At 46.7% G+C, this 13,695-nt stretch overlaps 1 protein-coding gene across 1 annotated transcript in view; it reads left to right on the top strand.

Annotated features, from left to right (window-relative positions):
- The window catches only part of LOC111647265 (activin receptor type-2B-like), a 24,441-nt gene extending 11,502 nt beyond the window's left edge, over positions 1-12,939 (top strand). Inside the window, exons 2-11 of the mRNA XM_023396870.2 lie at positions 4,231-4,438; positions 6,324-6,430; positions 6,608-6,756; positions 7,944-8,087; positions 8,191-8,334; positions 9,445-9,593; positions 9,984-10,098; positions 10,211-10,349; positions 10,565-10,695; positions 11,681-12,939. Coding sequence (XP_023252638.1) covers positions 4,231-4,438; positions 6,324-6,430; positions 6,608-6,756; positions 7,944-8,087; positions 8,191-8,334; positions 9,445-9,593; positions 9,984-10,098; positions 10,211-10,349; positions 10,565-10,695; positions 11,681-11,902 — 1,508 coding nt within the window. The 3' untranslated portion in view covers positions 11,903-12,939. The remainder of the gene's footprint in view (positions 1-4,230; positions 4,439-6,323; positions 6,431-6,607; positions 6,757-7,943; positions 8,088-8,190; positions 8,335-9,444; positions 9,594-9,983; positions 10,099-10,210; positions 10,350-10,564; positions 10,696-11,680) is intronic.
- Positions 12,940-13,695: the final 756 nt, after the last annotated feature.

Here is a 13,695-nt window from a genome sequence, read left to right as displayed (position 1 = left end):
CAACACACAACACACAACATACAACATACAACATACAACACACAACATACAACACACAACACACAACACACAACACGCAACACACAACACACAACACACAACATACAACATACAACATACAACACACAACATACAACACACAACACACAACACACAACACACAACACGCAACACACAACACACAGCACACAACACACAACACACAACACACAACATACAACACACAACACACAACACACAACATACAACACACAACATACAACACACAGCACACAACATACAACACACAACACACAGCACACAACACACAACACACAACACACAACACACAACATACAACATACAGCACACAGCATACAACACACAGCACACAACACGCAACACACAACATACAACACACAACACACAGCACACAACACACAGCACACAACACACAACACACAACACACAACACACAACACACAGCACACAGCACACAACACACAGCACACAACACACAACACACAACACACAACACACAACACACAGCACACAGCACACAACACACAGCACACAACACACAACACACAACACACAACACACAACACACAGCACACAGCACACAACACACAGCACACAACACACAACACACAACACACAACACACAACACACAACACACAACACACAACACGCAGCATGTTCATCAGATTCCGTGTGGACGCAGCATCATTCACACGTGATCTAGGACTTCAACATCCAGCAGCTCTGTAGCTCCAGAGGTCTGTTCCATAACCACATTATTCACTGACACGTAAGGCTGATTAGCATATGTGTGCGTGTGTGTGCGTGTGTGTGCGTGTGTGTGTGTTGACATGCAGGTCAGATGATCTCACACACTGACAATAGAGCTGGTTTGCAGCTCTGTGCTGAGAGACAAAGATGGCTGACCTTTCCACCCTCAGATCAGACGTGTTATTGTGTCTCTCCGCCTCTCGTGTCCCCTCACGGGCTGCCGTAGGGCCGTCACCATGGAGACGCCAGCTATCATATGGGGCGCTCTGGTGGTGGAGATGTTTCGTATTCAAGCTGTAGCTCTGCAGTTGGTTTTGGACAGAGCGAGGTTAACGGGTTGTCGTGGAGTTTCCTGCTACTACATCAAAATAAAAGCTTTCCACTGGTAAACCACAAGGGGGCTTTTATTGTGAAGTGCGGCCTTACTACAAATACATATATCTCAACAGCTGTCGGATGGACCAATATGAAATTTTGTGCAGACATTCATGTTCCCCAGATGATGACTCCTACTGACTTTGGTGATCTGACTTGTCCGATCGCCATCCACAGAGCCACGCAGCTGCTCAAAGGTCCCTCCCCCTGATACCTGATTGGATGGTGGTCACATGTCGGTGGTTACATGTCTGTCTAGGTGGATGAGGAGTGAGGTGTGAGCTTGGACAGGTGACGTTGCTCCTCACCTGGGCTCCATCTGTTGATTAGCTCAGTGTGCTAGCAGGTGGCTCTGATGAGCTGTGGAGTTTGAATTCAAACGGCTCAGCTCAGTTCCACTGTTGGATTTAAAAAGCTGTTTACTTCACCTCATGTTGGAAACGTGAACTGTGCCTTTAATACAGAGAGAGAGAGAGAGAGGTGAGCTTTTACAGGCTGACAGATGTTCCCCCTGTGGTGTGTGTGTGTGTGTGTGTGTGTGTGTGTGTGTGTGTGTGTGTGTGTGTGTGTGTGTGTGTTCCTCAGTAGAGTGTCAATAGAAACGGTCTCAGCTCCTTCGTCTCTTCCTGGACTTTCTGAAACTCGCTGCTCAACTTTTTAATTGAAAAAGAAGTTGGACTAAATGTCAACACACATACACACACACACACGCACACACACACACACACACACACACACACACACTGACAGCTGCCTGGCCCATTAGCTCACAGATCTCCATGGTGACCAAGGTCGACCTCCAGAATACTGATGAGAGTTCAGACTGCAGACGACAGAGTACTTTACTGCTGAACTCCTCTGTGTACTTCAAGTACTGACATGTAGAATACAGTACTGCAGTACTACAGTACTACTAGAGTCAGTCTCAACATACTGTAATCACTGTGTGTACATATCTGTAACATCATCCTCTGAACTTCACCTGCAGCTCCGCCCACAGACGGTCCTGTCACCTGCTCAGTTGTCGTCTTGTTGTTTCGTTGTTTTCGTTCCTCCGCCCGGCGACAGTCAGAGCGGCGGCCATATTGTTTTCAGGTTGTCCGTCCGTCTCATTCTCGTGGACACGATATCTCAGTAACACCTCGACAGAACTTCTTCAGATTTGGTAAAAACTAGGACTCAACGATGAATTGATTAGAGAGGTCAAGGTCAGCGTGGAGGATGAGATTGTAGTTATTAAATTGCTTTAGATGTTCAGTAATTAAGAGAGGTGATTTGACTCATTATGAGAGCGCAGTAACGAGCGGCCTCCTCCAGCTCACTGTCTACACTGAGTTCATGAGGATAAACCAGCTGTACTTCTACTGTACTGCTGTCAGCAGTGTGTGTGAATACTCCCACCTTTCCGGTTGCCTAGCGACAATAAATGCACAGATTGGCTGTAACATCTGTCACAGTAAAAGCTGCCAAAACCTGCTCCGTCCGTCTCCGTGTCTCCTCAGTGTTTCACTTCACTCTCTATCTGAGAGACACTTCTTATTTTTCCTCCCCCTCTCCCCCCCCCCCCAAAACACTGAGGTCTGTTAGAGAGCAGGATGTATATATACTGTATACAGGGGACTTCATTTTACTTTGAAAGAGGCCGAAGACACATCCTGTAGCTACTGTGTGTGTGTGTGTGTGTGTGTGTGAGTGTGTGTGTGTGTATGTTGAGAGTACTCCTTTGGTGATGATCTCATTCTCATATGACCTCAGAGGTCAAAGGTCACATCTGGCACCCATAAGTTGTGTGTGTGTGTGTGTGTGATTGTGTGTGTGTGTGCAGCTCCGGTTACCTGAAAAGACCTCAACCTTCTTTTCTCTCTCTCTCTATCACTGTTGCTCGCCCGCCCTCCTCCTGCTCCTCTCTTTATGTGAGGGAAGGAGAGGGAGGAGGGAGGGGGAGAGGGTGGAGGTGAAGGAATTTGATTTATTCTCGAGGGAAGGGGGGGCAGAATCTGAGAGAGAAAAATGAAGACGAAGACGAAGAGAGGAGTGAAAACAGTGAAGGTGGTGGAAGGAAGGATGGAGAGAGGAGAGAGAAATTAAAGTGAAGGATGGAGGGAAAAGGAAAGAGAGGGTGGATGTGAAGGATGGACGAAGAGGAAAAGGAGGAGAGAGGGAAAAAACAGACAAAGAGAGAAGGAAAGAGGAAACCGTAACACATCTCCTCCCTCAGGCATGAATTCAAACTGTATGTAGTGTTGTGTTGTGTTGTTGTTGTGTTTTGACCACGCCCACTCAGGAAACAGGAAGTGTAGACTTTTTCTTACCACTGGTGCTGCTTGTAGTGCGTCATCTTCTCTTATAGAGGATCTTTGCTCCGATGAGGGAGGAGACTGACCTGAACCTGGACATGTTGAACTGGTTCAGTGTGACATCACTTCTTGATGATGTCATCATCTCTGATGTCCCTCCAGAATAAAGCTCCAGAGAAACAGAGTCCGTAGAACTTCATAAAGAATCCTCCAGTTTTTAAGTTTCCTTCAGTGTCACAGTAAAACATCATGATACACTGCAGGAGCACACACACACACACACACACACACACACACACACACAGTAGGAATATGAAATCACTGTGTTTTCTCTCCTCTCTGAACTCTCTGATTGGCTGGTTGAAGACTCGGACTCACCTGTTGTGTGCAGACACACACTTGCCTCTTTTCTTCTCTGTCTCGGCTTTAATAAGAGGAGTGTGATTAGAAAGCGCTAATGGTGTTTTTGATGTTGGTGGAGTAGTGTTATGGGGGGGGGGGGTCAGGGACTGAGCCGTGATGGATTATTGAGCAGCAGGCGTCGACGCCCACGGCAGCTTTTAACTCTGGATCTTTCAAGAGTGAGATGAGTGTGCATGTCTCACTCGCTCCTGTTCTTCCTTCCTCAGAAAAAAAAGATTAAAAACTGTGCGTGTGTGTGTGTGTGTGTGTGCGTGCGTGCGTGCGTGTGTGCGTGTGTGTGTGTGTGTGTGTGTGCGTGCGTGCGTGCGTGCGTGCGTGCGTGCGTGTGTGTCGTCACACTGACCCTCTCTCTCTGTGCTGCAGGACTGAGCCATGGGGAAGGCGACACCAGGGAGTGTCTGTACTACAACGTCAACTTTGAGATTGAGAAGACCAATCAGAGCGGAGTGGAGCGCTGCGAGGACGAGAAGGACAAGCGCTCGCACTGCTACGCCTCCTGGAGGAACAACTCGGGCTCCATCGAGCTGGTGAAGAAGGGCTGCTGGCTGGACGACTTCAACTGCTACGACAGGTACAAACACACACCTGATGAAAGCTGCAGTTCCTCTAACGACCACTAGAGTCTGGCTCCAACAGTGAGTCAGTCCCCATTGACTCACATGTTAAAATGTCCAACTTTACAGCAGAAATAAACATGTTTACAGCCTGGTACAAAAACTGTTTTGGTCTCTAGAGCTGATTTCCTCCTTCATGACACCTGTTTATATAACTCACCTGTTTACATTTTATTAAGGACTAAAGTTATGGAGGACCGAGGGCGTGGCCTCTTTGAGTGACAGGTGGATGAGCGTATGTTTGCCACAAACTGACATGAACTGAAGTGTCAGCTCCACACAGGCCCCTCCTCTTTGACCACGTTTGGATTAGCTGTGTGTAGCTAGTTGGAGTCAGACACTGCCAAGATGGCAACGGTGGAGCAGCTCACTCTGCTGCTAACTCTCGAGCGCTGTGCGACGGCGAAACAGTCACTGACTCTCGTTTTAGCCACTCTGCAGCGACAGGAACACATTTCCCATCATCCCCGCTGCCCCCAGTTTGATTGACAGGTGCTGTGACCGGGTGCTGTGTAAACGCTCGGGGCTGGTGATGCAACAGTGCGGTGACGGCAGCGGGAGACGACAGCCCTGTCGCATCAGCTCAGAATGTCTTGGCTTGATGAGCTTGGGTCTGAGCGCAGACAGACGGTGTTTCATGGATGTTTTTGTCATTTTTCATTTTTAAAGTAAAGATTTATTCATGTGGTTTTGTCGACAGCGCTTCACCACGCGGATCCTCTCAGAGGTCGTCCTCAGTGTTAATGTTTATTTATATCTTACAAGCTCTCAGAGTGGAAATGAGATGAGTTCATGGACCTCTGAATCGCTGCCAACAGCTCTGGTTTTTTCAAACACAATATTTATAGTGAAAACTAAAAGTCAGCTCAGTCTCATCAGGTTAAAGCCTCTGATGAAAGTAAAGGAAGCCTTTATAGATGATCTATGGAAAGTCAGAAAACTTGAACTTCCGATATTTCCAACAGCACACGAAGGCAGCAAGTTTCTAAACCTTGACTCAAGTGACGTTTTATTTAAAACGCAGGTTTTAAACAGCGACTCTTGAATTCTGAAATGTAAAAGTTTATTTAGTGGAGAACGTCCTGCTGACGAAGACACAGACAATGTTTGTTTTTACTGTTTTATAATGTGTTCATCAAAAACATCAAAACATTTCCCAAGATCCCTGAACTTCAATATGGAAATGACTTGAATGAATGAATGAATGAATTCATCCAATCAGCTGCAGAGCTTCACATGATCCACCCACTTCTCCTCAGTAATCGTGTGTGAAACGTCAGTTCAGAGCAGGAAAGGAGAGACTGGAGAAACGTCTCTCCTCCTGCGGCTCCCAGTTTCTTCCCCGACGCCGACGATGCTGCAAGTTTCACCTTTTCCCCCGAGACGTCACAAGAAAAACAAAACAAACTGCTATTTGGGTCAAGTACAACTGCTGCCGTGATATTTATTGTTCCCAAGACGCCGTGTGATTGACAGGTCTGCTGTTTAGACGACAACGGACAGACAGAGAGGAGCGTCGCTCCACAGAGGAGATCTCTGGAGGAGGGACAGTGTAGAACTACATCTTCAGAACATGCAGAACCACTGTGAGCGCGGCCCCCCCTGCTGCCAGGGGGGGTGGAGTACTAGTAGTAGCAGTACTAGTACTAGTAGTGGTAGTAGTGGTACTTGACAGGTGATGTCACAGGTCTGTGGTCTTCGTCTCAGCTTCTTTCTTATTGTTTTCTCTTGTTTCATATTAGTGAATGTTTTAGTTTATTTAGAGACAAATGTCCGACACTCAGCATCAGAGCTGTGATTGGACGTCCAGACGCTGATGTACTTCCTGTTTGCGTCCCTCAGACAGGAGTGTGTGGCGACGGAGGAGAGTCCTCAGGTCTTCTTCTGCTGCTGCGAAGGAAACTTCTGCAACGAGAGGTTCACACACCTGCCCGACGCCACGGGACCACGTGAGTCATGTGACGCTGCCTTCGGTGTGTGTGTGTGTGTGTGTGTGTGTGTGTGTGTGTGTGTGTGTGTGTGTGTGTGTGTGTGTGTGTCACATTTTATTTCTCTCTGATTGTTGATGATTCATCTCAATTAATCAGTATTATTCAACTGTGTGTGTGTGTGTGTGTGTGTGTCAGTGATCAAAGCTCCGCCCCCCAGCGTCGGCGTGTTAAACGTGATGATTTACTGCCTGCTGCCCGTCACCATGCTGTCAGTCACTCTGCTCACCGCCGTCTGGATGTACCGACACCGGAAACCTCCGTACGGACACGTGGACATCACTGAGGTGCACACACGCACACACACGCACACACACACACGCACACACACACGCACACACACGCACACACACACGCACACACACGCACACACGCACACACACGCACACACACACACACACACACACACACCATAGAGCTGTCGGTGTTAGTTCATTTGATCTAGACTTTCTTTTTTTTATTTTTATTTTTTCTGGAGAAGGAAGGAAAGGAGAGAGTGAGTGAGGGAGGAAGGATGGAAGAAAGGGAGTGGGGGAGCGAGTGAGTGAGGAAGGATGGTAGAAAAGGAGTGAGGGAGTGAGTGAGGGAGGAAGGAGGCAAAGGGAGGAAGGATGGAAGAAAAGGAGAGAGTGAGTGAGGGAGGAGGGATGGAAGAAAGGGAGTGAGGGAGTGAGTGAGTGAGGGAGGAAGGAGGCAAAGGGAGGAAGGATGGAAGGAAAGGAGAGAGTGAGTGAGTGAGGGAGGAAGGATGGAAGAAAGGGAGTGAGGGAGTGAAGGAGGAAGGAGGCAAAGGGAGGAAGGATGGAAGGAAAGGAGAGATGAGTGAGTGAAGGAGGAAGGAGGCAAAGGGAGGAAGGATGGAAGGAAAGGAGAGAGTGAGTGAGTGAGGGAGGAAGGATGGAAGAAAGGGAGTGAGTGAGTGAGGGAGGAAGGAGGCAAAGGGAGGAAGGATGGAAGAAAGGGAGTGAGGGAGGCCTCCTTCCTCCCTCACTCAGAGTGAGTGAGTGAGGGAGGAAGGAGGCAAAGGGAGGAAGGATGGAAGGAAAGGAGAGAGTGAGTGAAAACATGGAGTCATGGCGCCCTCTGGTGTTGCTGTGGTGGAACTGCAGCTCTTTGTCTCAAACACATTACCTCAGTTTCTTTGACGTTTCCATGTGAATCCAGTGTTTGTGTGGCCTCCAGCTGATTTTACGCCTTAGTAACTTTTCACAGCCGCCATTTTGTTTTCAGGTTGTCCAGACGTACATAAATATTGTGGTCACTAGAACTCAAGGGTGAACTGATTAGAGTTTGGGGTTCAAAGGTCAAAGGTCAATGTGACCTCACAAAACACTTTTTAGGCATTACTCACCTCTTCACACACACTGAATATTTGTTGGACTCTGGATAAACAGATGTAACCTGGAACTAGTCTGGGTGGAGGAGGGATACGACCATGGGGAGGTATTTCAACTCTCTGCTCTGTGCCCTCCAGGATCCTGCTCCTCCTCCTGCCTCCCCCCTGCTGCGTCTCAAGCCCCTGCAGTTGCTGGAGGTGAAGGCCAGGGGGCGCTTCGGCTGCGTCTGGAAAGGCCAGATAATGAATGAGTACGTGGCCGTCAAGATCTTCCCCATCCAGGTAGAGAGTCACACGTCTGCTCGCAGTGTTTTGTCTTCCTGTGTGGAAACCTTTAAACACGTCTTCCTCCTCCTCTTCCTCCTCTTCCTCCTCCTCCTGACAGAATAAGGAGTCGTGGCAGAACGAGAGAGACGTGTTCACCACACCAGGTATGAGGCATGAAAACATCCTGAGGTACATCGGCGCAGAGAAACGAGGGAGTCACCTGGAGGCCGAGCTGTGGCTCATCAGCGAGTTCCACGAGCGGGTGAGGAAGAGGAGGGAGGGAGGGAGGAAGGGGGTTATTTATGGCTGATTTACTCCATCAGATATTTCACACGTCTGATGCATCATTTCCTCAAACTTCTGACATGTCTTGGATCTTTGGGATGTTTAGGATCTTTGGGATCTTTGGGATGTTTAAGATCTTTGGGATCTTTAGGATCTTTGGGATCTTTGGGATGTTTAAGATCTTTGGGATCTTTAGGATCTTTGGGATCTTTAGGATGTTTAGGATCTTTGGGAGGTTTAAGATCTTTGGGATGTTTAAGATCTTTGGGATGTTTAGGATCTTTAGGATCTTTGGGATGTTTATGATCTTTGGGATCTTTAGGATGTTTAGGATCTTTGGGAGGTTTAAGATCTTTGGGGTGTTTAAGATCTTTGGGATCTTTGGGATGTTTAGGATCTTTGGGATGTTTAGGATCTTTGGGAGGTTTAAGATCTTTGGGATGTTTAGGATCTTTGGGATCTTTGGGAGGTTTAAGATCTTTGGGATGTTTAGGATCTTTGGGATCTTTGGGATGTTTAAGATCTTTGGGATCTTTAGGATCTTTGGGATGTTTAAGATCTTTGGGATGTTTAGGATCTTTGGGATGTTTAAGATCTGGATCTTTGGGATCTTTGGGATGTTTAAGATCTTTGGGATCTTTAGGATCTTTGGGATGTTTAAGATCTTTGGGATGTTTAGGATCTTTGGGATGTTTAAGATCTTTGGGATCTTTAGGATTTTTAGGATCTTTGGGAGGTTTAAGATCTTTAGGATCTTTAGGATCTTTGGGATCTTTGGGATCTTTAGGATGTTTAGGATCTTTGGGAGGTTTAAGATCTTTGGGATCTTTAGGATTTTTAGGATCTTTGGGAGGTTTAAGATCTTTAGGATCTTTAGGATCTTTAGGATCTTTGGGATCTTTAGGATGTTTAGGATCTTTGGGAGGTTTAAGATCTTTGGGATGTTTAGGATCTTTGGCAACTCAACTAGAACTGAATGAAGTTCAGTGAGTTTGGACAAACAAACTGAATTTGTAAAAAAACAGACAGAAATGACTCGGCAGGTTCGATGTGATCTTGGATGACGAGCGTCTGCGTGTCTCTCCAGGGTTCTCTGTCGGACTTCCTGAAGGGGAACGTGGTCAGCTGGTCGGAGCTGTGTCACATATCCGAGTCGATGGCGTGCGGCCTGGCCTACCTTCACGAGGACATCCCCCGACAGAAAGGCGAGGGACCCAAACCGGCCATCGCTCACAGGTCTGCACCTCCACGTGGCTTGCCGTCGTTTTAGAGAAGTATAAGTTGAAGCAGCTCGATCGTTTCAGATCTCAATAACGTATGTGATTCATTTAAATATGTTCATGTGACTGGAACGCAGCTGAGGCCAAAGCAAAAACTTTTCGGAACTTTTTTATTTTCAAATCGAACAACACAAACACAAGAACCTGAGTTTCCCCCTCAAGCAGATGTTACACCAGCCAGATGTTCTGTCTCTGAAACTATTAAACATCTGTCTGCAATAACAACATTTATCCACATGATGCAGGCAGTGAGTCAGGTGACGTGTTACCTGCACAATGACCAATGATATGGTTTGATGTACAATATTTTGTTTCCTGTGTGTGTGTGTGTGTGTGTGTGTCTCAGGGATTTTAAGAGTAAGAACATCATGTTACGTTCAGACCTCACAGCAGTGATCGGTGACTTTGGTCTCGCCGTTCTCTTTGAGCCAGGGAAACCACCTGGAGAGACACATGGACAGGTGAGCTGCTGTGACTGATGCTGTGGAGCTTCAGCTAAACACTGAACATGGTTTAATGTGTGTAATATATAAATGTGTGTTTGTGTGTGTGTGTGTGTGTGTGTGTGTGCAGGTAGGGACCAGGCGTTACATGGCTCCAGAGGTTTTAGAAGGAGCCATCAACTTCCAGCGAGACGCCTTCCTCCGAATCGACATGTACGCCATGGGGCTGGTGCTGTGGGAGCTGGTGTCCCGCTGCAAGGCTGTTGACGGTAACACACACACACACACACACACACACACACACACACTCTCTTCCTGAGTACTTCTCTGCTGTGGCTTCATGTTCAGATTGTCCAGATTCTGATCTAGAACCATCAATAAACAACAGTAGCAGGTCTTAATCCCCCACCACATGTTCTGTGGCATCAGGTGAAGCAGCAGCTGGGACGTTGATGTTCAGGTGCTCAGGTGTGTTTTTGTTCAGGTCCGGTGGATGAGTACATGCTGCCGTTTGAGGAGGAGGTCGGTCAGCACCCGTCACTGGAGGACCTGCAGGAGGTCGTCGTCCACAAGAAGATGAGACCGGCCTTCAAAGACCTCTGGCTCAAACACAGCGTGAGTCACACACACACACACACACACACACACACACACACACACACACACACACACAGATGGAACAATAACGTCACATAACTTGCTAACACACATTATATGAAGCTTGTGTTTGCGCATGGAGAAATTAAAAATCAGCTAGAGGGAAACATGATCATATTTAGTGTCACCCTCTAGTGGCCGAAATCAGTATTACCACAGTAAACACTTTGAGGATCTTCACCAACAAAAAAAGAAGAAATTTATTGCTAGAATTATTTATTTTTCATAAATTTTTTTGTGGAAAAATTTTTGTGAGTGAAAATCTTTTTTACTTCTAATTTTTTTTTTCGTCAGTGGAAACGACTCTCAAGAGGCAAGTGAAAAAAATATTTTGGGGGGGCAATCATTTTTCATTTTTCGACGTTTATTTTTATTTTTTTATATTTTATTTTTTTTTGTAGAAAAAAAATCTCTTTCCTCTCGGGGGTGTTTATACTGATGAAAAATAAAACGTGAGAAAAATGTATTAAACTAATTAACAGAAGTGAGAGAGAGAGAGAGAGAGAAAAAAAGTGGCTCCACTCTCTGCTCACCTGACTGACCTGATGTCACTCCCCGCCCCTCCCCTTACAGGAATATCAAAGCAATTCAGGTGCGCAGCAGCTAAAAGGTAGCGACCATAGTCTCCTGTTCCTTTATATCTCAGCTGTCACAAATGAAAATGTGTATTTAAAGTTATTCCACACACTGAACTGTAAATACCTCAACTTGTAAATATTGAAAATAATCCACTTACAGTCTATTACTGGTATTTTACATATGAACTCACACTAATCAGTCCAACAGTAAACTGCATGTATACAGCATATACATGTGTGTGCAGGCTGGAGATGGAGAGTATTTTTAAAAAGAATAATACAGATCAGGGAAATAAGGAGAAAGCAGAAGGCTCTAAACGCTTGTGCTTTTATTTTGAAGTGACTGTGATGTGCTGGCTCTGCAGGGTCTGGCTCAGATCTGTGAGACGGTGGACGAGTGCTGGGACCACGACGCCGAGGCTCGTCTGTCAGCCGGCTGCGTGGAGGAGAGGATCTCCCAGGTGCGCCGCCTCAACGCCACCATCACCCCGCCTACCTCCGACCACCACGCCCTGCTGGTCTCCGCGGTCGCTCCTGTTCCCATGGTAACCAACGTGGACCTGCCGCCCAAAGAGTCCAGTATATGAGGAGAGCGTCAAAATGTGATGGAACAAAACAACAAAACTAAACTTTTCTTTGGAGGCCTGTTGTTACTGAGGATTTTTCTTTCCTGACGTGAGGTTCAACTTCCTCTGAAAACCCCCCCAACACACACACACACACACACACACACACACACACACACACACACACCTTTTCTCAGTGGAATTTTACAACCTACACCAGATTCAGCATGAAAGCAGCTGCTACTTTATCTTTTTGGATTGTGTTTTTTACTCTTCATCCTTTGGAACAGATATTACCAGCACACGTCCTCGTTTGTCCTCAGTATTCAGTCATTCATGTTTTTTTAACCACGTGTGTGTGTGTGTGGAAAAACAAAGCAAACACACACACACACACACACACACAGGAAAACACTGAAACGCGTTCAGGTCCCGACTCAGTGAATGCTCTTCTATCTCCAGGTACCTCAGCGACGACTTTCGTTACTTTTTTATGGTTTTCCTCGTGCATTCTTCTTCTTCTTCTGTTTCTCCGACGCATCTGGATTTATCTACCTACCTGGCAACTTCGCAACCGTGTCACCTAGCAACCACCTACCATCAACCTACCGTTGGGATGTTTTTTTACCACAATGCTGCAAAACCCTTGGAGGAACACGATGACTGTTACACAAACAACGACAGCAAAGGTTTTTAAGTTGAGTTTTTCTACCTTTTCTCGGACTCTTCTTCTCTTCTGTTTTTCTCCTGTGACCACACGTCACTATCCACACACGACAAACCTTCGGATCCAACGGGTTGTATCCAAAAAGACAGGAAACAGGGAGTGAGGTCAGAAGGAAAGATGCCAGAGAGACTGGATGATGTTTGTTTCCTTTCTCTCTTTTTTGTGTTCAGCTGTTTTAGTTTGAGGTTGAAGACTGAGAGAAGTCTGACGGGATTGGTTGTCAGGAACCAGGAGGCAAACATCTTGCATGCAGAGATTTGATTGGCTGTCTGCGCTCAACCACAGCATTTTGGTTGGCTCAGAAATAAAACTTCTCAGGTAACCAGGTCTACAGGGGTTTTTTTTTTGGGGGGGGGGCTCAATGTTTCCACAGTTGGGGAGGGGCGGTGCCAGCAGCAGGTGTGGCCGATGAGACTTTGGTGATGACTTTGGTGGGAGGGGTTTATCTGAGGGTGCTCAAAGCCTATTGGCTGTCCTGAATATGTACATTAGCAAGGTGCCCAAACACCCTGGAAAAAAGGTGCAAGACCTCAGGATGCATAGAGTGGTTTATGCATGTAGGTCTGTGTGTGTGTGTGTGTGTGTGTGTGTGTGTGTGGTGTGAGTGTGAGTGTGAGTGTGAGAGTGAGAGAACACATGTCACATGATGTGACAGATGATGAGTTTCTTTTTCTGAAGTTTTTTACTGTATGTGCTGATGGTTTTGTTGAGTCTGGTTGTGTATGACCTGGAGCTAAGTGAAGGACCTGTGACCTTTGACCTCTTCAATTCTGTCCCCTTCCAACAGAGCCACCTCCTGGCTGAGCTGCAGCACTGCAGAAATCAAGTCTCACTGCACTCAGCTGTTTATCTGCTCACATGAGCTCTTACTTTGAAAGTCAGTGTCATGATTCAAACCGACACTGAGCGTTTCCTGTGGCACATCCTCTCCCTCCAAGCACACTCACACACACACACACACACACACACACTCACACACACACTCACACACACACACACACACACACACACAGCAGTATTTACAGCTGGTATGAGACTGACTCGTCTGAATATCAACATCTGTATTCTTCTGCCTACATTTCCTTTA

Source organism: Seriola lalandi, unplaced genomic scaffold, assembly GCF_002814215.2.
Source record: "Seriola lalandi dorsalis isolate HSWRI2012SDOR001 ecotype SW California unplaced genomic scaffold, Sedor1 jcf7180002054984, whole genome shotgun sequence".
Lineage (NCBI taxonomy): Eukaryota > Metazoa > Chordata > Actinopteri > Carangiformes > Carangidae > Seriola > Seriola lalandi.
Note: the sequence above shows the minus strand (reverse complement) of the source record. Positions and strands in the feature narration are given on the sequence as shown.